Here is a 25,651-nt window from a genome sequence, read left to right on the forward strand (position 1 = left end):
TTAACCTCTGTTTCCTCCTATGTTCCTTTAAAATGGTGAAATACGTTGAAAAGAATTTTCCCCTCCCCTCAAGCTGCTGGAAAGATCCTTGGACATGATGAAGTAAATGGCTAACCTTAGGATAAAAACCAGGTTGTTCCTTGGGAGCTGGGGTGTGTCCCCAAGAGGACAGGGTATCAGCAGAAGTCCCACTGAATTGGACAATGGCAGGAAAGGAAATCACCAAGTTGTCACTGCAGTATTCTTCAGGGCTGGTTCCTGGTGGCCTCTCCTGGCAGGGATGGGCTGTGCAGTCATTCTCATAACAGGAAGTAGTATTTCTTCAAACACTTTTCAGAATATGCTGGGAAGTATGTGTGTGTGAACAAAACAGAAACAGAGGAGTGAGGAGGATTCAGATCTGAGAGGCCTTGAACACCAGAGTTGGGATTTTTTCCTAAGTGACACAATTGAATGTGTGTCAAAGATTTCCTTGGCTACTGTGTGGACTGGGTTGAAGGATCCAAGAGCAGAAAGAGTTAGGAGGCCACTGCAACGGCCCAGGCTAGAACTGGTAAGGTCTGATGTGGGACAGTAGCAGAAGATGGGGAGGTCAACATTGGTCTTGGATTTGAGGAGGGGGCAAGGGACCAGGAAGCTTGGTGAGGGAACCAGCAGAAGTCTTACTCTGGTGCCAGGCAGGGTGAGAGACCCTTACCCAAATCTGGGGGAACAAAGGCAAAGACCCTCAGAAAACTCATCTTGGGCATATAGAGAGGACTGATTCATACAGTCTGGAAAGGAAATTGAGGCAAACTCTGAGGGTGCACAGGGTTACAGAATAGGGACATAAGGCCCCAGTTCCAGATTTCCTGCAGTGACTGCTCAGCCCCTCCCAATTTCCTCTGGAAAAGGGAGTTCCCCATTCCTGCACACCAGGGCTCCCCCAGCAGCCTAGGGGTACAGTGGAGACCAATGAGGGATTCTGGTCATAACAAGGCTGCTGGAGCTCCATGGAGGAGGGTCAGCCCCCCAATCCAGATGTGCAGAAAGAGATAAAGTTGGAATGCACAAGAAGTGCTGGCAGGGATGGTGGGGTTGGGCAAGTACGATTGGTAGATACTCTTGACAAAATGGAGCGGAAAGCTAATTCATTTACTCCCCATGTCCTGGGGACCCAGGAGTCCTGGCTCGTGATTTCACACCTTCAGATACCTTTCCTCTTGCCTTTCCCTTAGACCACAGTGTCCTTCAGATCACAAACTCAGAGCTCAGCAGGGTGCTATGTGCAGACGTTTGGGGAAAAGGTGTCACAGGCAGGCCCAGGGGAAGCCAGTTGGGCTGGGAGCTGGAGCCTGGAAAAATCCTCATTTTTAAGTAAGATAAAAAATAAACAGTATTATAATAGCTACCTTTTATTGAGCACCTACTTGTGCCAGGCACTTTACACACATCTGTGCTTATGATTCCCACAACAACCTGGGAGGTAGGCATTATTATCCCATTTTACGTATGTGAAAACTCAGGCTCAACAAGGTTAAGCAGTTTGCTCAAGGTCACACAGCTTGTAGATAAGTGGTAGAATCAGCACTTTGAGATGGGCATCTGTGAGTGCCCAAACTTTCATTAGGCATTCTTCACGCAGAAAATAGAGCAGGGAGGAGTGGGCAAAGGGATGCATTCTCTAGAGGGTGAGGGACTGCCATCCGGGCTGTTGAGGGAAGCTGAGCCCTGCCCTGTTTCCCACCTCCCCTCTCTGGCAAGCCAATCCTTCCCCAGACTCAGCAGCAAAGTCAGCAGAACTCACTCTGGCTGAGATTGCTCTTCTTAGAAAGGGAAAATGGCTGAAATGAAAAACCTTACCCAGTATGAGTATTTACAGGTGTTGATGTGCACATGTAGTTCATGTGCTAAAGCACATCACCACCAGAACAAGAACATAACTCCCTTTTAGGTCACACCCTTGCCATGTGTGCAGGGAGTGAGGCAGCTAAGGAGTCTTGAAAGGGCTGTTTATTTCCTACTAGGGTCCCAGGGACATCACCTGGGAGGGGGCCAGCTCAATAATCAAAGCCCCAGATTTGCTCCCTGCCCCCTGCCTCCTTCCCTCCAGGCTCAGCCAGCCTCAGCAGTCTTGTGTTCGTTCTGTAGATCCAGGGACACATGGCGTCCCCCCACCTCTCTCTCTCTCTCACACACACACACACACACCCAGGTTCTTGAGGTAAGGCACCAAGTCTGGCCTGCTTGGTCTTGCAAGTCCTTGACCATCAGGCTATGGCCCTGGTCCCGGCCCAGGGCTAAGCCCATGTGTGTACACAGATGGGTGGGTAAGTGCAGTGTTAGGAGTCTCTTCATAAATGAGGAACAATGATGATGGCTCTGGCTGGTCCCACTCCTTCCCCCTGGAAGGGGACCTTCTGCTTTCTCCTCAGTTGGCAGAGCACCTCCATTCTTTCTCCCCTGCTGAGGTGGGACCAACCACAATTCAGGCCAGTGCTGGGAACTCAGGGCCTGCCTTCCAACACCAAGAATGTGCCCTTTCTAAGTGTGGCAGGGAGCTATTTTGGGACCTTAAAGAGGATCAAGTTCCCATCTCTGAAGGACAAAGATGGCTGCTCAGGCCAAGATGGAGGGTGAGGTTTCTCTTTGGGCTTTCAAAACCCAACCCTGTGTAACAGGAATAGAGCTTGTCTTTTCCTTTGAGCTCTCTCACCTCCATCCCAAAGAAGAGGTTTTCTGCAGGCTAGGGTGACTGTGGAGGGAACGGGGGTGTTGGAATGTGCGGTGGAGTGGAGGTGCTTCACTGCCCCCTCCCCTGGCCCTACAGGCGCTGGCTCTGAGCACACTGACATCAGCACCCACTTAGTGGGTGGTACAGAGATGGAGACTTCCTGCAGGGTGGTTGTGATGGAGGTTAAAGACCTGCTTGAAGAATGGGGTTAGGGTTGTGAAGTTCCTAGGTCCTTGGCTGGGTCAGGATGCCCAGATGAAGTAAGCAACCTCGTCCAGGTCGACGGGGTAATCGGTGAGTAGCACCGGTGCCTTGTCAAAAAGCTCACCCTTATAGCTGCGCCACTTGCCTGCAGGCAGATAGACGTCCCGCTCCTGCTTGCCCGGCTCCAGTACGGGAGCCACCAGCAGCGTGTCTCCGATAAGGAACTGTGAGTCGATGCGGTGCGCGGTCTCATCGCCAGGCGCGATCCACCAGAGGGGGCGCACGATGGGGTCGCCCGTGTCAGTGACCTCACCGGCCAGCTCCAGCAATAGCGGTGCCACCAGCGATGCCCTCAGTGCAGCGAATTTGTGAGCGATAGCGACCACCTCAACATCGTATCGCCAGGGTGGAACTGAGAACTGCATAGCGGGCATGAAGGCGGCCACCTCCAGCCAGCGCACGTAGAGCTCACGCTCTGGCACGTCGCCGCCGCCAGCTGTGCGCTCAGGCACCGCGTTGCCACCCACCATATCCGGCAGGATGAATGGGTAGCCCAGCATGCTGATGGTGAGCACCGCGGGGATGAGCGAGCGCAGTCCCAGGTCGTAGCCCCATACGGAATCGCGGTCCACCAGGCGGAAGAAGCACGAGATGTTCTGTGACTGGTAGCCCACGCGGACCTCGGCCAGTGAGAAAAAGGGCAGCGCCATCTCGGTGTAGCGCCGGCTCCACACGCTGGGGTCGGACAGCGGCCTGTAGGTGCTGAAATCCCGTGGCAAATAGCTGACCTCGCCAGCGTCGAACTTAAAGGAAGCCACAGCATAGCGTGAGCGCAGCCGCCGCAGGTGCCCCTGGAACCAGTCGCGGGCCTCGGGGCGTGTGAAGTCGAGCACGGCGCCGATGCCATTCCACCAGCGCACAAGCGCAGGCAGCCGGCCGGTGGGTTCCCTCACGAACAGCTCACGCTCCACGCCCTCGCCAAAGAGAGAAGAGTTGTAGTTGACAAATGGGTGCACCCAGAGCGTGACGCGAAAGCCGGCAGCACGTAGGCGGCGGAACATGTCGCTAGCGTTGGGGAACTTGGCCTCGTCAAAGTCGAAGTCGCCATAGGCAGGTGTGTACATGTCGTCGATTTCCAGATGGCTGCTGTTGAAGCGGTGCTGGCGAATCTGCTCAGCGAAACGCTGCACCTTGTCCTGGTCCACCTCGCGCCCGTACAGCACCCACGTTGACCAGATGGGGTCCCGGAAGGCCTCAGGTGCTGGCACCCTTGACGGCTTGTTGAAATAGCGCCGCACCATGTACTTGTGGATGGAGGTGACATCCGAGCCAACGCACACGCGGTAGCTGAGCTCAGGCGCAGCAGTGCGGCCTTGGGGCGGCTTGTAGGGCGTGTCGTGGTAGCGCGCCTGCAGCCGCAGTGAGCGCTCCGTACTGTTCCAGCCCAGGTGGAAGGGCACTGAGTCGTTTACCTTGATGGCAGCCGCGCGAGATGACAGCCAGTAGCGCTCGAGGATGCCTCCAAATGCAGCATTGGAGGAGAAGACATCGCTGGTGACAAAGGGCTGGGGCTCTTGCTGGCCGTCCAGACGGATGGGCCAGTGCTGGGTCCTCATCTCGGCACCGCCATACCAGTGCGCCGCTGCGTCGCCCAAGAACATGGCGTGCTCCACAGCCCGCCCGGGTGCCGCCTCCTCCCAGCGCACGCGGTAGCACATGACTGTGTCCTTGGGCCTCACAGTCTGGATGAAGAAGTGCAGGGGTCGTCCATCGGCTGTGCGAGAGCAGCCAAGCAGGGCACCATCATGGCTGCAGGAATCGAGGTCCAGCGTGCCCGAGCGGAAGGCCAGGCGGAAGACCTGTTCGCCCTTTTGGTTGCGGATGGAGAAACCGCCGCGGTTGAGGTCCAGCAACTCGGCACGTAGGCGTTCAGCTTTGCGTAGAGAGGCGCTGTAGTAGCACCAGGCCACCACTGCAGCCAGCACCAGCAGCCCCCCAAGCACCGCGGAGCCCAGCAGTGGCTTCACCTCTTTGGATGGCTTGGGCTTGGCAGGTGAGAAGTTGTCAGGCAGGAAGGTGTACATGGCTGCTGCTGTGGCGGTCTTGGGGCTCTTAGGGCCCTTGTGGCTCCCAGACCGACGGCGGGGATAAGCCTGGCTCTTCTCCTGAGGATTCTGGGGCATCGGCCCTCAGTTAAGGAAGGAGCGGGGGCAGTTGGGCCACCCAACAAAGCCCCTCTGAACCTGGCCTGCCTGAGTCTGGAACGGGAAGAAAGAGGTGAAATGAACTTTCTCATTCCATTGTATTTCCACTTGCTGCAGTAAGAAAGAAGAGGTGTGTGCCTTGGGAAGGCGTATACCGGGGCAAATCTGTTTTTTACTCACCCTTTCATATGGGCCTCAGTGCATGCCAAAATAAGTCAGGATTCTGAATGGGGAGCAGCAGATGGCATGCATCCCTATTTTCTTGGTGGAGGAACAAACCCAGACAGGGTCAGGGAGCTGTCCAGGAGCACAGAATCAGGCCTCCCTGGATCACACATGGGGACAGTTTAGGCTGAAAAGAAGGGGAGGGATTTGGAGAGGGACTGGTTTCCCAGAAATGTGCTCGTGGTGGGAGATGGGGGATAATCCAGACAGCAACTTGTGACCTTTAACAGGGCAGTAGGCTGGTTTCCCTGTTCCTGGAGGGGAAGAGGAGAAAGGAAGGGGGACAGCTCAGACAGGGGATTAAATCTGGAGATGAGTTACCCAAAGCCAGACTCAGTCCTAGGGCCTGGTTTGGAGGGAGGCAGGGTTAGATTTGGACATTAGAGTTGGGGTCAGGAGCCTCGCATGGGGACTATGATGGCTTCTCAGATTTTCCTCTCTTCAGTCTCAAATTCCACCCTGATCTCAGACATCCATCACCAAATCCATTTCCCTGCCCACCTACCTGCTTTGCTCCCAGCACCACATGTGTAAGCCAGGTACCTTCTGGCTTTATCTCTACCACACACCCACTGTCCTGCTGCCCTGCCCTAGTTTGGGCACTGTCATTTCTCCCCTGTATTATTGCAACACTTTCCCAATAGGCCTCACTGCTCCCAATTTTCCCCCAATGCCTTCTGCTTACAGCAACCATAGTGATCTTTCTAAGAACTTATCAGACTACATCTGTCCTTCATTTTGAGAGCTGCTCATGACCCCCATGATGAAGTTCAGAAGTACAAGCCTTGCAAGCAAGGCTCAAGTATGACATGGTCTCATCTGCTTTTCTGCTTCCATTCCAGCCAGGCTTATTCTGTGACTACCAAAATCAATCCTTCCCTAACCTAAATCCTTCAGCCACCTGTTGAGGAAATTTTACTCACTCACCTTGGGCTGGAATCTCTCCTGGATCTACCAGGGAGCCAACAACCCCTACTACATACATACATTCTCACACATGGTATGCTAAACATCCAGGTATGACTGCAGGGAAACAGGGGAAGACGTGTCCCAATCTGCTGCTCAAGGCCATTGGCCCTTCCTGTCCCAGCCCTCAGGGCAGAATCCAACAAAGAGATAGCTCTAGCTAGGTACAAACACAGACATACACACTGCCAGCTAGTCAGCTGCTCACCTGCTGCAGATGGGGGGAAGGAGAGAGGGAGACTGGCAAACAGTAGCCTTCTTTCAGGTGCCAGTGTCTGTCTCCAAGTCCCCAGCAACTTCCATGGAGATGCCAGAACTGCTCACGGTCCCCGCCTTTCCCACCTCTCCCATGTAAAGACTATCAGGAATGCAGGGCAGACCAGAATTTTGATCTTAGATGTCAATATACAGCCCCCCAGAATGCCTCCCCACTGTCCCCACCCTGGAGATGCTGTCTCAGGGTCTCATTCTCCATGACCCCTCTCCCCAACTCGCTGAGTGGTCAGTTCCAACTGGTCGGGAACAACCCCTTATTCCCTTCCTGTCATCCCACACAACTTAGCTTTCAAAAACCCCCACCCCACAATGGACTCTACTTCCTATAGTTAAAAAGCCCTCCTGAAAAATGCAGGCAGTAGTCTTTAGCTCATGTCCTCAAGCTAAGCAGAGCCTAAAGAAGGCATTAAGTGACCCAGACCAGATTTGCTGTACATGTATATCCGTTCATTCAAGACAATGAGTCTCCATTCTGGGCACCTAGGGAATAAGGGGAAAGGGTCCATATCTGAATAGGACAGAGACCCCCTCATCCTCAAAACTTTCATCTTAAGTCAGTCCATCTCATGACCCTTGGAACCATGAAGAGGGCACCAAGGTGACCTCAAAAGCCCTTTCCAACACTTAGGCAATCTTAACTTCCTAGGATTCCAAGGTCCTTTGATGAACGATAGGAGCCCACAGGGCTGGGCACCAACTCCATGCATGCCCTGTGCTGTTCTCCCAAATGTGACCACAGCATCCAACCCTAACAATAATGCCAAAGAGGGAGCATAGCTAGAGTGCCCATTTTACAGATGAGCAAACAGTGGCTCAAACAGTAAAAGGGACTTGTTTCAAGTCACCCAGATAGCAAGGCTGCCTGAACCCCAAATTCCAGCTTAACTGCCCCCAGCATAAATATTAAGAGATGAGAGATAATGGTATGACTGGCTGTCTGAAGGCAACAGAGGAAAGGAGCTTTGTGGCCAAGAGGATGGGACAGGCTTCTACCAGGTGGGTGTGGGTGGGCATGGTGAGGTCTGTCTTCCCAAGGGCTGGTGCTGCTGTTTGTTCTGGGAATGTTTCTTGGGGGTGAAAAGGGGGTAATTTTAATGGCAAGTGGTTCTGGGGCTGTGGGGGAGGAACTTGTGGTTCCAGTGTTAACGGTTCTGCTAGAGACCCCAGTAATCTGGTGCCTACTGCCATCTGGCCAACCATAGGCTAATGCTGGCAGGTGGATCTGCCACAGCCAAGCCTCTCCCCGTTTGCTACTCAACCTCAGTCTTGGCTGCCAGCTTCTAGTGGGATCTGAGGGGTAGGGTGCGGTCCGCCTCAGCTGAGGGAAGACCATTCCAAGCTGAGTCGTTTGTCTAACACGGTTCCTCGGGGAGGTGGAAATGTCAGACAACTCAATCCGGCCCATCTCCGTTTTGCCCAGCCCAGCGACGGGATCCGTGGGATCGAGTGACTGCACTTAACAGCCTGGAATACTCCACACCCACCCCTGGCGCTACAGCTACAACGTCCGAAGGGACAGACTGAGGTCAAAGTGCAGGTCACTCGCTAGGAACCGCGGCCCAAGGAGGAGCCCAGGTGTCCAAGCTCGCCCACCCTACTTATCTGTAGGAGCGAAAGTTACGAAGTGTGCTTCCTCAGCAACCCCCCAAGGTCCTCCCGCTGGGCTCACTCACGGTACTGACCCCAGAAGTGGCGGTGAAGGGAGGCTCCTGCAAATCCCCTTCACGCTAGCCGGGGCTGCGCAGCCACCGCGCCGCGCGGGGCGCTTCCCAGCCGAGTATAGCTGAGGCCCTCCTCGGGCCCCGCCCTCTGGCTGCTCGGCCACGCCCCGGCCGTTCTGTCTCGCCTCTGGCCTCGGAGTCTAGCCCCGCCTCTGGCACCTGACCCCTCCTCCCATACCGTCACGCGGACTCGAGGCCCCGCCCTTTAGCCGCCACCTTCCACCTCCTGCTGTGTGCCCGGCTCAGGGCACCTCAGGTCTGCCGCCAGCGGGACACTCCGCCTCCCGCCTGCAGACCCGCCCACACTGGCCTGTTGTTTACCAGCACGCGCCTTCTGGGAAATGTAGTTTTGGAGGAAGGAGCAGCTGTGGATGTTGGAGTTCTTGCGCCTCTAGGCTAATTTTGAGATATATGTGAGAAGCAGCAAGCCGCAGGTTAAAGGGCAGAGTTGGCCCTTGGGATTCCTTCCGCTCCAGATTTGGGCAGGTGTAACGCTCACACTAGCTCTCCATATGGAAAAAGTTTTCCCATACGGAAAAAGGGTAGCAGAATACCAGAAAGATCTCAGTGGCTCAGTGCAGGGCCGACTCAGTCAAGGACCCCACAGAGGGACCCTAGTTCCACCAGGCGGGAAGCCCAAACTGTCGGACCAACCAGTAGTGACCGAGGTCAGGGACTGAAAAGACCAGCTTCTGCTGGATATTTTGCAATGCTCCCTTGCCCCTCCACCCCCACTACCCACTTCGGTAGTGGCAGCCGTTAGAAATGCCCTTACTGTGAGATAGACATGCTCTGCTGTACCCCTGCCCCCTGGAGCAGTGGAGTGCAAAAATATTGAAGATCCCAGAGATTCCACAACACCCCACCCTGTGCTCCCAGAGGGACAGAGAAACGGGGCTTTGTTTTGTAATTTTAAATTTCTTGGTCATGAAACCCTTCAAAACGATTTTTTAGACCCCTAGGACTTGGGTGGCAGAGTGCAGCAAGAGTGTCTGAACATAGGCTTTTTGGGGGGGCTCTGGTGGCAAAACCTTTGGGTATAGGAACAGGCATCTGACTGAGGAATGGAGGATTCTGGGTCTACTGAGATGGGGGAAAGGGGACATCAAGGTTTGAGAGATTTGAGGGAAATGTCAGCTGGAGGGCCCTCTGAGGGTGGGAGCTAGATAAGACCTTCCCTGCATGAGTAGGTGGACGCATTAGTTTGGACTCTGGGGTTGAGGGAGGAGGATACCAACTGAATATAGGTCTACCGTTAATGGGTCAGGAGGGAAGTACTGAGATGACGGGGGTGGGAAGGGCCCAGGGCAGGATGACAGAAATTGCACATCAGTTGAGGGGACTTGGCAGAGGCCATCTTCACAGTGTCAGATCTTGCTGGGTAAGGACACAAGAGGCAGCCTTTGCGGTGAAGAGTTTATTTATTGCTCAGCCCTTTGGCCCTGCCATCCCAGGCTCTACCATCAGCAGTAGTCAGGATAGGTTTCAGACACAAACTCAGGGTGGACGACATAGTTGTTTCTCTGGGGACCACTGGTCTTCTTGAAATGACTTGTGAACCATCTGTGGGGAGAGGTGGGTCAGCGCTTTAGGACCCTCGTATGTTTTGATTCCAATTCTCAATGCTGACTTTATCCCAACATTTTGCCCCTAACACTGATCTATGCTTCAACACTTACCTCCTGACCTCAGGTTCTACTGTTAAATTTCTTAACCCTAATACCCGTTCCCAACATTGACTTCTTACTCTTTACATCAAGCCCTGAGCCTAAGGTCCTGATCTCTTGACTCAAGCCCCATTGCCAACCTGTAACCCCTCAAGGCTGGCCTCAACGGGCTGTCATGGGATCCTCCATTTCATTGCCAGCTTTAACGTCCTCACGGCACTAGCACCCCCTGGTGGCATTTTCCTGTCAGTGCGTCGCAGCGGACAGTTCCCAGCCTGACTAAGCCCGGAACCCTTGGCGCGGCAGAAGACAACCTACCCTGGGCGCGTGTTTGCACGTGTTTGGGCCAGACTTACCTAAGGTTTGGAGAAGGGCAGTATGACGGCGGGGGAGTTATAACAGCACACTGCATTCCGGGCCGGTGCTCGTAGGGCGATACACTCCTGGAGGAAGAAGCGGTGGGCAGTAGGGGTTGGGTCTTTTGATTTCTCTTTTCGCTTTAAGACCCAGATTAAAACGCTGAACGGCGCTTCAGACGTCAGTCCTACGGCTGGGAGATTCTCCCCTCCAGCATCCTGACCCTTCAATACCCCATCGAAGCTTCTGGGAACACACAGGGAAGTCCTCTTCCCCATTAGGCCTCCTTTCTGCCAGCCTCGTTTCTGCCGCCCAGGCTGGGCAGTGCAGCACGTTGGACTCTGGGGAGGGTTGGGCTCTAGTCGTTGAGGACCTGGGAGTCCCCAGATCCTCGCCATGGGACGGCAATTACTCCAGCACTACCGGTGAGGCAACAGGTTTCTGAGGCTTGGGTACTTTCTCGCTCCCTCTTACCCTTGTCTTGAACAATCAATCAGGTTTCTGCCTGGGAAGGGGAGGGATCACCACGGGGGTAGGGGCAGGGTTCAGGAGACCTCCGTCCACCTCCCCCATCGCCCTTCACGGCTCTCTGACGCGGATGTTGGAATTTCCTCCGGCACAGCCTGCCTTGTCTGCCGCCGGGTGCAGGGAGAAGGTGGCTGGGCTGCGGCCGAGAGTTCGGGCCTCAGTTTCCTCTGCGAGGCTTTCTGCCTCCGGAGATGATGTGGGCCTCTGAAGAGGTCAGTGCCTCTGGTGGTGCGCTCCCCATTTCCTTTTCACTTAGCGCCCGGCAATGGCCCCGCCTATTACCGACGGTGGCCCAGGACCCAGGAATAAAGGAGACTTTTCTGAGGACATACGGCACTCAGCAGGCTAGAAGCTTCTTGTCCAGGGTCTGGTATTCAGGTAGGGAGCGGGTAGGCGGGCGTGGGAAGGGGATGCGACTGGTGAGCGGGGTTCCTTCCACAAACGAAGGAACACTGTCCGGCTGGGCCTCCAGACCAGATATAAGAGCCAGGTTGGCCTCGAGATAGGGTCGGGAACTCCGGGAAATTGCACAGGCTCTCCCGCTCGGCGATCTGCTCCTGCCCCGGGGCCCGAGGGCCGGCCCGGACGAGGCCCAGTAGGCGGATAGAGCTGGGTGGGGTCACAGGGCAGGGCGGGGCTTGACGGGGCGCGTGACCAGAAGCCCGCCGCAGGGCGCGGGCTGACACTGGGGCGGGGCTTGTTTGGGGGCGGGCCCCGGCTGAGGAACCACGTGTGACCTGCGAACCTTACAGTTGGCTGCTGTGCGCACGGAGGCCGCAGGCGGCGTTCGGTGCCGGGCAGCCCGGTGGCGTAGTAGTCCATCCCACGCAGACAGTAGTGTCGGCCCGAGCAAGCGCTTTCATAGCCCTGGAAGGGCAGGCGGCCCGGCAGCGGGTCCGCGCACCCGCAGCGGGGTGTGATCTGCGGCTGGTTCCGCGATAGTGAGTTCAGCATGTTCACCACCACCTCGCGCTCTGCGCCCGCAGGCCCCGAGCCCGGGAGACCCAGACACAGTCACAGGAATGGGAAGAGACAGGGTCAGAGTCAGGAAGAGATGGAGACAAAAGCAGGGGCAGACTGTGTCTACAGACAGGGTTACACCCTCTCCAGGAGCGTCGGCCTCTGCCTCGCCCCCAGGACCTGATCCCCCGGTACCCGTTCTCTTCCCGCCCCACCCTCCATTACCGTAGGCATTGAGTCGATCCGGCTTAGTTGGGTACTCCAAGGGCATTCCTCGAACTACTGTCTCCATTCCGGCCTCCTGGAAGTGGCACACACGCTACCTCAAGCTCTGACTCGGAAGATTTCCTTCTTTGGGGGGTCCTCCCGAAACACCCAGGCCAGTCCCAGGCCGCGCCTTCTCCCGCCCTCCAGATGCTCCCCAACTTTCCCAGGCTCTGAGTGTTTGGGACTGTTACTGGGCAACGCGTTTCCGTCTACGCGGGGTTGGCGGGGAGGGGAGGAAGTGGAGCTGTAAGTGGACCCTGTCTGGACCTGGGCCTCTGACAACCCTGCCTCAGCGTTAACCCTTGATTTCCTCCGTCTTTGTCCAGCTGACAGTGGCTGTGTCTTGGTGTCTCTCTAATAGTGGTTTTCAGTATTGCAACATGGCCTGCCCATTACAATCACCTGGGAACTTGTGAAAAATTCTAATTCTTTAGGAAGTTATGATTCAGAAGGGTTCAGTCAAACCATGGTCAACCAGTTAAGAACCCCTGCCCTGGCCTCAGCTCCTCTCACATTCCCTCTTCTCTCAGGCCCTGTGGCTACAGCTGGACTCCTTCCTATCTCCTTGGAAGACTCTCCTATATCTACTGGCACTGCCTCTGGGTGGCCTTGTTCTCCCTCCTTTTGTCCTTGGTCCCACATTACAAAGGAGAGGAGAGTAGAGCAGGTAGACTCAGCCTACCACTGACTCCTTGGCCCCACCATATGAGAAGGGGCCAGGTGGCAAGCTTCAGGAAGGTATATGTCAAAGTGCACACTAGCCATGTCCCCATAGAGCAGGGCCAGAGTTTGGGGCCCAGGAGCCCAGCACAGCTCCGCTCCCGTGCTCCCTTGTCTCCTAAAAAATACAAACTTTCACACATGGGAAAGAGCCTTGGAACATTGTTGGTGGGAAAGGGATGATGAACTAATGGTGAAATATGAGTCACTGTGGTTTGTGAGGCAGAAGGGATGTGTGTCTCAGACCCTGGGCATCTGTGCTGGGCACAGTAGATACCTTAGGCAGCCGGGGAAGATACATGGTATGTTTGTTCCAGCTGGTGCAGTTGTAAGGTTTTGTCCTCCACGTGTTATATGGGTCACTGCACAGGTAGTTTGGGTTGCATTTGTCTGATTGGTCATAGGGGTAGAGACAAAAGACAGTGTTACTCCTTATTTAACCCCAGGATCTGGGACCCCCCAGATATTTCTCCTCTGATCCCCATCACATAGCTGGACTCTCAGCAATCTCCCTCAGGCTAGTCAAGCCTGATCTGGGCTCATATCTGTCTTAGACACTGAGATGCAGCCCATTTTCCACCTAAGGCAAGCTTCTCAGTGGGGTGTGGATTCTCTGAGATGGTTGCTTTTCATCCTGGCACCACCCTCTGAATCAGCCAACCCAGATATGGGACCTCCTCCTAATTCCTCCCTCTCATCTTCTACATCCAGGCTCCAAAGTTTGCTTGTTCTGCCTCCTTAAAATCAGTTGACTCTATCCCCTCTTCCAGTCCCCCATGATCTCACCCCAGCTTCTCTGCTGTGCCTTAACCAGGAGACAATATAATGATGTGGTTAATAGAATGGAATTGCAGACGACTGCTAGGGTTCAAATTTCAGGTCAGCCACATAGAAGCAGTGTATGACCTTGACTGAGTTAATTAATTTCACTGTGTCTCAACTTCCTCAATTTTAAAATGGGTTAAGCTACCTCATAGGATTATTGTGAGATTTAAACGAGTTAATGTATGTAAAACGTCTAGAACAATGCCTGGCACATAGAAAACTATTGTTACCGATTGACTGGTCTCCCTCCCTCATTTTTAAATCCTACAATCTAATCTCTACATAGAAGCAGTTGCACTTTTTTACAAATGAAAATCTAAAACCCTTCCTTACTTAAAACTCTTCAAAGCCCCACCTACCCAGTCTCCTAAGTCTGTGCTACAAGGCCCTCCATGATCCACTCCCCTAATGGTCTGTAGAACATGTGAGAAATATTAGCAAAGGAGGTCCAGGAGCCCTAGAGGAAGAACAGGTGTGTGTATGTAGGGGGTAGAGTGTTGGTATTTGTGATACTGGGTTGATAGGCTGGACATACTGAGTTAGAGGTGTTTGGGGACATTCAGGTAAAGATAACCATAATCAGATGAAGGAGAATGGGATTCTGGTGAGAGGTCAAGGCTATCAGTAAGGACTTGAAGTTGTCGGTAAAGACATGGGTTAGATAAAATGATTTCAGGAGAGAGTAAGGATAGAAGAAGCCTCAGATTAGCACCCTGAGGAACCCCATGTTTCCAGAATGGATGGGAAACTGAGGCATCAGAGAAGTTGAGGAACGAAGGAGTTTCAAGAAGTAGAGAGTGGTCAGAGAGTAAATGCATAGGGTAGGTCTCATAAGATAAAGATTGAAGAGTTCGATGGATGTGGTAATTAGAACCACACAAGAGCAGTTGTAATGTTTGAATGCAGGAGATGCAGACTCCCAATTTCAACTGGATGAAGATTTATCATCAGTTCATTCAACAAATACTTGTGAAGCCTGATGCTGTTCTAGGTGGAGTGGCACAGCTGTGAATAAGACAAGACTCTCTGCCCTTTTGGAATGTACAGGGAGACATGAGAAACACCTAATCAAATGAGAAAGATAATTTCTTGTAAGGTGTAAGAAGGACTGAGGAAGTAGAGACAGTATGGATTATGTTTCCAAGAATGTTGGCTGTGATGGGGATGAGCAAGAGAAAATTTTTAGTCTGGAAGCCTTAAATTAGAAAAGATTTCCAAGTTGAGGGGAGAGGGCTGGTGGTGCAGAGGGATGCAGGAGAGGTGGGGAGCCTGACGGTCCAGGGTCACTAAGAAGATGGGACGAGTTGGTACCTGGAATAGACTTGGAGGGATTTGTTTGGAGGTTAATATACCCTCCATCCCTCTAGGGATAAGACCCAGGACTCTTCCAGTTCTTTGGCACAGACAGGGAGCTCCCAAAAGACAGGGCCTGGATCTCCTCCTTCAGGGTCAGGGTCAGGTGTTTGGGAGTCAAGCTTGAGTGGGGTGATAAGTAGCCCAGGTATGTGTGGGGATAAAGTTGATACAGGATTAGAGTGGGGGTCAAGATCCAAGTTTGGTTTGGTGGTGGGTGATCGGGGTCACTGAGTGGGGTCAGAGTAGAGTGAGGAATGAGCCCTACCTTCCTCTTGAGATAGCCAATATTTCTCAGGCAAGTAGGGGTGGCCTGGTATGGAATCCTTATAGCAGTAGTCTTGCATAGCACATTTAACCATCTTCGGCAGGGCTTCAGGATCCACGTGGCGCTGTATGGTCTGAGTCAGGCCCTGGGCAAGGGGATAGGGTGGAAATGGCTAGGTGCATAGAGACCCCAGCCTTGGTGTTCTGCTGGATCTGGATTCCACCCCTATTGAGAAAGTCAGCCCAGGTGGGTATCCCAACCCTTCTCCCTATGCCAGAAGGATCTCCATGCCAGCATTGGTCCCCTCTGAATAGTTCTTTTGTTTGAGTTACAATTTCCTCTTCTTTTTCCATCAAAGACTAAGGCCTTGGAGCCAGGCATTTGCCGTCAGTCGGAGTGGTTTTCTGAGTTCTCATTTCTGTCCTTTCCTTGGCTGGAAGCTCTTTAAGAGCAGAGCTGGGTATTCCTGTCCTCTGTCTTCCAGACCTTATGATGCCTAGGAGCAGGACCTGGGTTTCTCCTAAGAGAGCTTACAGGATCCTATTGAATTTATTAATCTCTGCTTTTTAGTGCTCTTGTGACTTGTTCAAGATATCCATCCATACTCTAAAATAATGGAGATAATATCCTATACTTTCTTCTAAAAGCTGTAAAATTTTACTTTCCATATTTAAGTCTTCAGTCTGTGAGGAACTGCTTTTGAGTTTGTGTGAGTTAGGGACCAGTTTTATTTTTATCCATAAGGATAACCAATTGTCCCACTGAGTCATCTGTCATCCCCCACAGAATTGTAATGCCACCCCAAGCCTGGTAAACATTTTCCAAAAGCCTTATTTTCAATCGTCTCTGTTGTAAATTGTTCCCATATATTTGTGGGTCCATTTCTGATTTATTTTATTCCATTAATCAATTTGTTGATTCCTACAGTAATACTATGCTTTATAAATTTCTATAGCTTGGTAATAAATATTAATATCTGATGGGCAAGTCCCCTTCTTCTTCTGGTGTGTTTTAGCTATTTCTTGGGCCTCTGCTCTTCTCTATGCATTTTAGAAACAACTTGTTAAATTCTTCAAAAAGTCTTGTTGAGATTTTATTCAGAATTGCATTGAATCTTTACATAAATGACTCTATCCATGAATATGTTATACCTCTCCTTTATCTTTTTAAGTATTCAAATTTTATATTATCCAGTTTTGAACACATTGTTAGATTTATTTCTACTTACCTTAATTTTCTGTTGCTAGAATGTATTTTTTTAATTATGCTTTAGAAATATTTGTTGTTGATGTAAAGAAATGTGATGTTTACCTTATATTTATCAACTTTCTAAGTTCTCTTATTCTAAAAATTTGTAGATTCTATATCCACAACTGTATCATTTGTGAGTAATGACAGTTTAAAAACAATCCTTTCCTATCCTTGAATCTTACATGGTATTGTTTTCCAGTATACAACTATTATATTGTTTTCTAATACTTAGGTTCTTTAAATATTTAAAATTAAAAATCCTTACAATTATTTTCTATAGACGTTTGCTTAAATTTATCTCATTCTTAAAGTTTCTTAGCTCACCATTCCTTCTTGCATCTCAGACCTTCCTTTTATGATCATTTCCCTTCTCCCAAAGTACATCCTTTAGAAGTTCTTTATTATAGGTCTTTTCATAGCAAACATTTAAGTTTTTGTTTGCCCGTAAATGTCTTTATCTTTTTGTTCCTGAAAGGAAGACACTTTGACAATAATTTCTCTCTGCCTGTTTTTAAGGTCATCTCTTAAGCTGGTGTTGTACAGTTTCACTGTGAGGTATCTAAGTGTGGAATTTCTTCTAGTTATTCTGTGGATTTATTTCTTTCATTAGTTCTGGGTAACTGGGAGCCTTTTTCTCTTCAGATAATTCCTATTCTCCTTTCTGCTCTTTCTTTCCAGATTCCAAGTAGATGTGTGTGAGATCTTCTTTTATATTGCTAAATGTTTCTTTTATACAGTCTCTGCCTCTCTGTGCTGCACTCTGGGAAACTTCTTTTACTCTGTCTTTCATTTCACTGATTTTCTGAAATGTGTCTAATCTGCTTTTTAACCAATGCACTGAGTTTTTGCTTTTAACACATTTTTCTAAAATTTCTATTCAGTTATTTTTTACATTTGTTTCATCTTTTGAAATATACTCACTTGTTGCTTGCTCATCTTGATGATTTCACATTTTGTTTTTAAAAATTCATAATTATTTTTTATTCTTTAATTGTTAATTCCAGTATCTGAAGTCCTTGGAGGGTTAAATCTGTTGTTTCTGCTGATTCTGTCATATGGTGGTTTGTTTCCTAATATCTCTTAATGTGCATTCAGATTTGATTGACCTTACTCTGAAGGATACCTGAAACTTACTCTGAAGATCTTTTCCATCATAGTAAATACCCATTCATCTTGTATGTGTGTGTGTGTGTGTGTGTGTGTGTGTACATGCATGAGTGTATGTGTGTGTATGTTGGAGGGCAGGGTTTCACTGAACTTTCTGGTTCAGTTTGGAATTTATAGGTTTATTTCCTTCATCTCTCATTTAGCTCTAGGCTTAAATTCCCGCTTGTAGCGCTGATATTGACATTGGTCCTCAGGGCAATTCTGTCTTCTAAGTATATGAGAGTCCAAAACAAAATAAATTTTTATGCAGGACCTTTTGAAGGAGGGCCCTTCAGAGTTTCTAGACCACCACACTGCCAGTAGCAAAACCTTTCCTTCATAATCCCATTGCTCTCTGGCTGTCCCTCCTCACTGAAGCTGGCTAGCCAGGTTACTGAAGACTACTGCATCCAAGAGAGCCCCACTGGTGTCAACATCTGATACTGACTTTTGTCTAACGATGCTATCTTTGTTGGTTTCTTTGGATTTTCCTCCTATTACCCTGTCCCTTTTTATGGCTCTTTTTCCTTTACATACCCTTTAAATATTGATATTCTCCAAAGTTCTGTCCTTGGCCATTTTCTTACCCTTCCTTGGCAATTTCATTTACTCCATGACTTCAGCTATCATTGATACGTTGATGATTTCAAAATCTGTAGTCTAAATCTTTTTCCTTTGCTTCAGATAAGTATATCCAACTACCCACCAGACATCTTTTGCTGGAAGTCCTCAAATATTTTTGTCTCAAAATGAACTTGTCTGTAATCCCAAATCTCAGTTGGTAGCCCCTACCATTCCTCCGCTGCTAGAGCATAAACCCTGGAGTCATCCTAATCTCTCTCCTCTTCTTTATATCCAGATGGTGACCAAGATCTGTTGATCCCTCCTACTGAGTGTGAAAAAGCAGGCAGGCACTCTCACATTTTGCTGCTGGGCACATAAATTATTACAACCCTTATTACAGCAATTTGAAGTGTATAACAAAAGTTTTAAAAATGTGCACATCCTTTCTCCCAACAATTTCACATCTAGGAATTTGTCCTAAGGGAATAATAGTTATGTATACGAAGATATATTCACAAGAATGACTATACTAGCAAAATGTTATAAATAACCTGAATTTCCAATAAGATTGCTTAAGTATATTTTGGTACATTCATAAAATGCTATACAATCAGTAAAATTACATTATAGAATATTTTTGATACAGGAAAATGTACCTGATATATGGTTATGTGAAAAAAGCAACATTCAAAATGTTAGCATACAATATGACACCACTTTCATATTGTGTCAATATTCAATATTACAAAAAACATTTGCTTCCTAAAGGGGCATATAATGATAAATTAACAATGGTTAATTTGGGTAGTGAGATTATAGACCTATTTTCTTTGTGCTTCTCTTGAGTTATACCCATTTTCTGCACTGAGCATATATTTATTTTGTAATAATAAAAATTATTTTAAAGTCTCTCCTATTCAACAGAGTCCTTTTTTGACTGCCACAGTCTCTTCTTATCTCCCACTCACATTCTCCTCCCTCATTCTCACCACCTCACTGGGCTTCTTGCTCCCAGCCCCCACCCCTCCTATCTCCTCTCACTGTGGCCAGAGTGGCATAACTCACAATCCAATCATCACGGTCCCAGAATCAAAAACCTGGAGCATTCTGTCCACATTTCTCAAAGAGCCTGAGGACTTCTGGGGTCTGAGGCTCCTTCCTTACCATAGGACCTAGCCTCTCCCTCTGCTCCAGCAGTTCTCTATTCCTGGTGGATCCCTGCCCCTAGGCTGCCCTTTCCTCTTACTCTAATCTGCTAGATGCCTCCTCCCTACTGATCTCTTAGAAGATCTGCCCTCAGGTCCTTGGAATGCTGGTTCTTGTACCAGCACATTCCTCTGCTGGTGCATGCTCCACACTGGGCAACCCTACTGTGTTCACTGGTGTGCTGAGAGCTCCTCAGAGGCATGGTCTGACCCTTCATTGCTGTGTTTGCATTATGCCCGGCACATGTAGGTACTCAGTTTTGTTGGATGGCACACACAGATAAATTCTTTTCGTAGAGTCACAGACTCACAGATCTCTCCATTTTGTGAAAGCTGCACAGACCCACGTGGCCAACCTGTCTTCAAGTACAGACACACAGATACAGGCAGATTGTGATTCTCATGCATAAGAACATGCCTATAGTACATTTTCTGGAATATTCCACAAGAAGCCTCAGGGCCTTTGCATTTTCTGATGACTCTGTCTGGAACCCTATTCTTTCAGCTCTTCACATGTCTAGATCCTTCTCATCTTTCCAGTCTCAGCTCAATGTCACATTGAAAGACAGAGGTCTTCCATGACCTCTCTGTTTAAGTAGCTCTTCCTGGTTACTTTCCATTTCCATGGTCCTGATTATTTCCTTTACAGCATTTTGGGTAATTTATAAAACTCTTGTTTATTATTGTTATTTTGTGATTATTATCTCTCTCTCCAAACCTCTACCCTGGTGGAGTAGGACAGAATCTTACAATATTTTGTATATTATTATAAATTCCATGCTTAGGCAAATGAATCTCACACACACACAAAGCTACAAAAAAATTACAAACATATAATGACAGCCGCACATTTTCAGTCACCCAGACACACATGGCCATACACTCTGGTGGGCCCCTGCTCCCCACCAACCTCCACTTACCGGGGTCACAAACTTGTTGGTTTCCCAGGCCCACAGAGGTGGGTCCTTATAGACCTCCTTGATGGAGGTAGGAGGCCTGTAGGAGTCACTGTAGGTGCTGATGGGGGTCTTGGTCTTCCGGGAGAAGAGGAACATAGTGAGGTCTAGAGGATGCCGTGGGGAGCTCTACCTACTAAGGGCTCCTGCAAGACATCAGTTGCCAGCTTCTCTCCCAGATAGCCCACACCTTCAGCCCAGCAGGTGCCCCTAGCTGCTGTGAAGGATCTCTCAGCTTCCCTCCCCTATAGTCTTCCTGCTCCTTCCCCACCCTGCTGCCCCTCCAGGATGGACAATGCCCATTATGATATCACCTGGATCAGCCCCATCCCTGGTCCAATTCCCTCTCCACCTCCAGCCTCTTCCTGCCTCAGCCTCTGAAAACAGCCCATTTTTCAGGAGTTCAGAGGGCCCTTGGACATTCTAGGCCAAGCTTCTCACTTTAGTGAAGAGAAACAGAGGTTCTGAGGGGTCAAGTGATGCCCAGGGTCATGCAGCAGGTCAGTGGCAGGCCTGGCCTGGGAACCCATGAGGGGAAGGAGACTGAAGTGGGCATTCAGAGGATCAGTTCTCTCCTATTCCCAGCCCACCTGCCCCACGCCCACACCCCAGGTAGGGAGCTGAGGCTGGCTTGTTTGATGCTTTTAATATCATTATTTGTGTTACACAATACACAACCAAGGATGATGGTCAATACTGCAATGGAAATGTTAAAAAATATATTATACACAGCTCATGTCTTCCACACACCGTCCGGGAAATAAATTAGTGAGCACGGAGAAACCTGGCTCGGTGGCAGCCAGAGCTGAGGGTAGAGGGAGTGTTAAGGCAGTATCTACAAGGGGGAAGGGTAGCAGGGGGGCAAGCTAAGGCCTCAGCTCCTCCCCTCCAACCTCCCAGACAGGGACGGAGGGAACCATGCAGTCTCCCTAGATCCAGAAGGTGCTAGTTGCCAGCTTCCTACCTTTATCTACCACTCCACTGCCTTGGTTGAAAGCCTTGCCTGCCAGGGAACTAGGTGTCCTGTGGAGGGAGGGAGCTTTTCCCTGGTTCCTTAGGGACAGAGAGGTTGAACAATGGGCCAGAGTCACACAGCAGCAAAAGCAGCAGTCTAAATGAGCCTTGGTGGGGGCCCTGCCCAGAGAAGAGGAGGTACCCATGTTCTAGAAGGGTGAGTCAAGGAGCCCAGGTTGGTGGTGGGAGGAGGAGGCTTGGCTCTGGGGCCCAGATGACAGGAGGTAGGGATGCTGACCAGAGTGGGAGATAGGCTCAGATGGGGGCCACTATGGGCCTTCTGGGCCCTGCAGATACCTTCTCTGTCCTTGCCTCCCTTTGGCATTTTCTCATCCTCTAACCAGGGTCCCTGCACCAAAGGAGGTAGGGGTGGGTTGGAGGAGTTGAGGGGGAGACCTGCACCTCATCACTTTGGAGCTGGCAGCCCCTGGGTGTGGTGCAGGGAGAGGTGCTACCCTTTATAAGCCACAGCCTTACTCCCTCTTCTTACTATCTTCTCCCCCTTCCAGATCCCACCTCCCAGGAATGGCATCCAGGGAGTGGGCTGTGGGTGTGCCCTTGGCATGCTTGCAGCATGTGAATGGCATACACGAGAGTGGATACACCAGCATGTGGGGTGTCAGCTTGAAGCAATGGGGACTATGCACCCTGGCCCTGGGACATGGGGTCTGTCTTAGGCTATCTGTGCTTTCAATTTTCTTCACATGGGGCCAGGTCTACAGTGCCCAAGCCCTGGGGGTTAGTCATCTCCCCTTCTTGATTTTCATCCTCAGCTCCTCTGGCACATATGCAGCCCCACCACCCCCACCCCCAGCAACAGCAGCAGATGCAGTATACACATCTGACTCACAGACAACCTATATAGCTACACCCATAACAGACAACCCCCCACATACACATTCACAAACACACACATGAATTCCCAAATTGATCCACATATACTCAGACGCTCACATGTCCCATAGGAACTTCCCCCCCTCCATTCTGCATATAACTCAGGAAGCCCCCGAGGTATACTCAAAGACACACAGAGACCTGACTGTACCCCTGCACAGAAATTCCTATGAAGCAATTCCTTCAGGTTTGAAAGGACTTTAAAAATAACTTCAGATGCTGCTAATTTTATAGTTGAGGAAGCTAAAGCTGGAAGAATGTAAGTGACTGTTGAAGATCACAGGGAGAGTACCAGAGCTTGGACTAGACCCAGGCTTCTGACTCCCAGTCCTGGGATCTCAGTCCACTGCACTGCTGAGCAGCCTCTCAACAACAGACTGTTAACAGACCACACAGTCACTTCCCCAACAGGGCACTCACATCTATAACAAAAACAGGCATCTGAAGAGACAGGCCCAATGCACAGACACAGACGCACACTCTGACATCCTCACCCCCACACACATTCTCCCTACCACACACATGCAGCCACTGTATTCTTCTAAGCTTGCTTCCTTGAAGATTCTTACTGGGATGAAGCATCCAGGATCTTGGGCTGGAGTGAGATGGGAATGGGGCACCAGAGGCCAGCCTTACCTCCTGCTTCTAGCCTGGGACAGAGACCAATAAACAGAAGCATGGGGTGTTGGCAGAGAGAGAGATGCACTGGTTAGGGGTGGGTGAGGACAGATCATACCCCCCAAACTCTGGCCTGTCTCTAAGGCCTACCTTACCCTCCCCCCCAACCAAGAGAGCAAGAAAGGGGTGAAAGGGGCAAAGAGAGGAAGAAGGTAGTGATCTGATGGGTGGGGGTGGGGGCAATATTCCACAGGGTAGCTTTGCCAGGCTTCCCACCTGGAGATCAGGGAAAAAACACAAATGGGTACATGGGCCAGCAGGGAGTGCATGGAGGGAGCTCCCCAGTGCTGAGCACTGCCCGCACTGCCCTGGGCTTTTCTCCTTCTGAGCTTCTTGCCTTGTCAGGCTGGGGCTGAGGGGGTTCATGGCTTCACTGCAGTGGGGCCAGGCCCCTGGCTTTGTGACCCACCCCCCACTCGTTACTGTTGGCCTCCCTGCTGTCCAGTGTCCTCTCTCCCCCTTAGGACCACAACTTTGGGGAAAGAGGCAGGGTGCTAGGTGAGGTCCCCCAAATAACTGAACAAACGCTCCCACACCTCATCAGCCCCAGGGGTGGAGAGAGACCCCATTTTGGTTTCTCCGGCTCCATGAACACACAGAGGTACACGTCCTACCATAGGAGGAAGCAATGACTGTTACGAGGTTGGCGGCTGTAGAGGGCATGGGGGCCAGGGACAGGAGGACAAGCTGGGGAGGGGTCAGGCCCCTGCCCTGTCCAACCTGGCCCACAGCGGCCCTTCCCCAAGTGGCCACGGTGGCCCCACCTGCTACTGAATGTGGCAGGCGGTAGAGGACGTAGCCTGGCAGCACATGCAGGTGGGGTTCACAGACTTGGGGGGGATGAGATCCAGGTCCTCGTCATCGGGGATCTCGTCTAACCGGTAGCCATCCTTCAGCAGCTGGATGTTCAAATCTTGGTTGATCTGCTGTAGACAAAGGGGAGGGAGGTCAGGCTCAAGCAATTAGGAAGCAGCGCCCACTGCTGGTATGGGTGCATCCCCAGGCCTTCTGCGCCCAGCCAGGTCTCATCCCACTTCTCTCTGAAATCCCAGGCTTCTCTTACTTAGGCCCAGCCCCACTTCCTTACAGGCACATCCTTGTGAGGCTGGGCTGCTACAGATCCTACCCATTCTAAGGGCTTCTTTCTGCCCCAGGCCCTACTTCTATTCAGGCCCTGCCCCTGTTTCAGACCCACCCCATAAGGTGTCACCTATATTTCACACCCCATTCTATTTAAGAGCCAGGTTCCAACCCTGGGCTCAGGCCCTGCCGCTATCCCTGGGCCCTCCCATTTGAGGTCAGTGTCTAACAGCCTCACCTTTCTTTCAGACATCCCATCCCAGGTCTGCCAATTTTAGGCCTGGTTCCCCCAGGGGCTGCACTTAGCTTTGCCCATTACTTCTCTCAGGGGGTGGTTTGGCATTGGCCCCACACCTTCTCCCAGATGGGAGGAGACTGCTCAGGTGTGTCTAGGGTGGAAGGAGTGGGGCCTCACCTCAGCAGAGGAGTAGCCAGAGGAGGAATATCTGGACATGTCAAAGTCATCATCACTGGTGGTGGAAGAAAGGAGACAGAGAAGAAATTAAATAAAAAACTCCCTGCACTCTACTGCCCCCTACCAGTTGAAACCCCAGCCCCTCTCCTATGCTTCCAAATAAACAGCAAGATCTAAATAAAAACTGTCCTTAGGGTGCAAATCCAGTTTTAAGACAGGTTCCTAAGCCCACCCTTCTAAGTCAAGTGCCACCCTTGGCCTCCTCCTAAATAGAGCTGCTACTCCCTATCCCCTTCCTTCCTCCCTCCCATCTTTTTTTCTAGGCTAAAGTCCCCCTACCTTGTTGGGTTTTCCCAAAGTCCAGGTTGAGCCAAGTGTGTTCCCAGAAGTAGGGCCCCCCTCCTTAGAGGAGGAGGGGCACCGGACTTGTGTCTGGGCCCATTCTAGGGGCAGCCATTGGGTCAGCTGTCCCAGCACAGCAGCAAACCATGCCAGTCCTCTTCTCCTCTGTCTGGTCCCCCTACCTCCAGGTAAAACTTTTCATTCCCTGGCAATTCACCCTCGGGAAGTTCCTGGCTGTCTGGGGAACCCCCAGTTCTGAAAATAGAACAGGTGTGGCCTACACAGCCCACCTGTATGTTTGCAGTACCGGCGGCTTGCCTGGCTGTCCCAGCACCCCCGTACACACCTGTCTGTGTCAAGGGCTACCAGTGGCTTCTCGTCGGGGCTCTGGTCAAGCGAGGAGTAGCCTTTATTGGGGACGACCAGCCTGGGTGAAGAAGTTTGGGGATTGGATTGGCAACTGGAGCACACAAGCCTGGCAAGGAACTGGGCTGGGCCGTGACCAGCACTCCTCCCACACCCCCCCTTGGATCCTGTTCAGACTCTCCTCTCAGAAAGGAGCTGGGCCTGAGGAGGGAGCGGGAGGTGGAGGCTCCAAACCAGCAGAGATAGGTGGTGGCTGGCGGGGTCCAGGCAGGGTAGGGGCCTGTACCTTGTCCTGGCCATTACATTGTTCTTCTTGGGTTGCTGGTTGACAGGGCTACCCATGCTGCCATTCTTCAGGGAGCCCTTCCGGGCCAGCTCCCGCTGCTTCTCTGCAGGGGAACATGGGAAGGAAGCTGTGTCCTGCCCCAGGGCCACCTTACCTTACTGCTCAGGGCAGCCCAGGCTGGGCCTCCATTGTGAAACCCC

General features: G+C 51.1%; 3 protein-coding genes across 17 annotated transcripts in view; all 3 read right to left on the reverse strand.

Annotated features, from left to right (window-relative positions):
* Nucleotides 1-1,378: 1,378 nt before the first annotated feature.
* Nucleotides 1,379-8,401, reverse strand: MYORG (myogenesis regulating glycosidase (putative)). 8 transcript variants are annotated; one of them, XM_036898013.2, is made up of 5 exons: nt 8,271-8,391; nt 6,521-7,068; nt 5,568-5,600; nt 5,302-5,473; nt 1,379-5,169 (listed from the first exon to the last, which is right to left on the reverse strand). In XM_036898013.2, the coding sequence occupies exon 5, from the start codon at nt 5,098-5,100 to the stop codon at nt 2,956-2,958; it is 2,145 nt and encodes a 714-aa protein (XP_036753908.2). In that variant the 5' UTR covers nt 5,101-5,169; nt 5,302-5,473; nt 5,568-5,600; nt 6,521-7,068; nt 8,271-8,391; the 3' UTR covers nt 1,379-2,955. The 8 variants fall into 8 exon arrangements, with proteins under 8 accessions (XP_036753908.2, XP_036753910.2, XP_036753907.2 ...); XM_036898015.2 differs by lacking the exon at nt 5,568-5,600; XM_036898012.2 differs by having other exon boundaries at nt 5,302-5,600; nt 6,521-6,670; nt 8,271-8,387.
* A 1,310-nt stretch (nt 8,402-9,711) lies between these two features.
* SPMIP6 (sperm microtubule inner protein 6) lies at nt 9,712-20,641 on the reverse strand. 3 transcript variants are annotated; one of them, XM_036898122.2, is made up of 7 exons: nt 20,341-20,641; nt 15,255-15,399; nt 13,086-13,198; nt 12,047-12,122; nt 11,607-11,835; nt 10,333-10,419; nt 9,712-9,872 (listed from the first exon to the last, which is right to left on the reverse strand). In XM_036898122.2, exons 1-7 carry the CDS (start codon nt 20,473-20,475, stop codon nt 9,773-9,775), a joined length of 885 nt encoding a protein of 294 aa, XP_036754017.1. In that variant the 5' UTR covers nt 20,476-20,641; the 3' UTR covers nt 9,712-9,772. The 3 variants fall into 3 exon arrangements, 2 of the variants coding, with proteins under 2 accessions (XP_036754017.1, XP_036754016.1); XM_036898121.2 differs by lacking the exons at nt 13,086-13,198; nt 15,255-15,399; nt 20,341-20,641 and having other exon boundaries at nt 11,612-11,835; nt 12,047-12,271; XR_005027278.2 differs by lacking the exons at nt 11,607-11,835; nt 12,047-12,122; nt 13,086-13,198; nt 15,255-15,399; nt 20,341-20,641 and adding an exon at nt 11,194-11,545 and having other exon boundaries at nt 9,836-9,872.
* A 366-nt stretch (nt 20,642-21,007) lies between these two features.
* Nucleotides 21,008-25,651, reverse strand: part of FAM219A (family with sequence similarity 219 member A) — a 51,985-nt gene continuing 47,341 nt past the window's right edge. For 4 of the 6 annotated variants that reach the window (XM_057498782.1, XM_036898021.2, XM_057498783.1 and 1 more), the window contains exons 3-6: nt 25,452-25,554; nt 25,146-25,226; nt 24,458-24,512; nt 21,008-23,888 (exon numbers count right to left, since the gene is read on the reverse strand). In XM_057498782.1, coding sequence (XP_057354765.1) covers nt 23,730-23,888; nt 24,458-24,512; nt 25,146-25,226; nt 25,452-25,554 — 398 coding nt within the window. In that variant the 3' untranslated portion in view covers nt 21,008-23,729. The remainder of the gene's footprint in view (nt 23,889-24,457; nt 24,513-25,145; nt 25,227-25,451; nt 25,555-25,651) is intronic. The other 2 variants (XM_036898022.2, XM_036898025.2) reach the window with 1 other exon arrangement.

Source organism: Manis pentadactyla, chromosome 3 (genome assembly GCF_030020395.1).
Source record: "Manis pentadactyla isolate mManPen7 chromosome 3, mManPen7.hap1, whole genome shotgun sequence".
NCBI lineage: Eukaryota > Metazoa > Chordata > Mammalia > Pholidota > Manidae > Manis > Manis pentadactyla.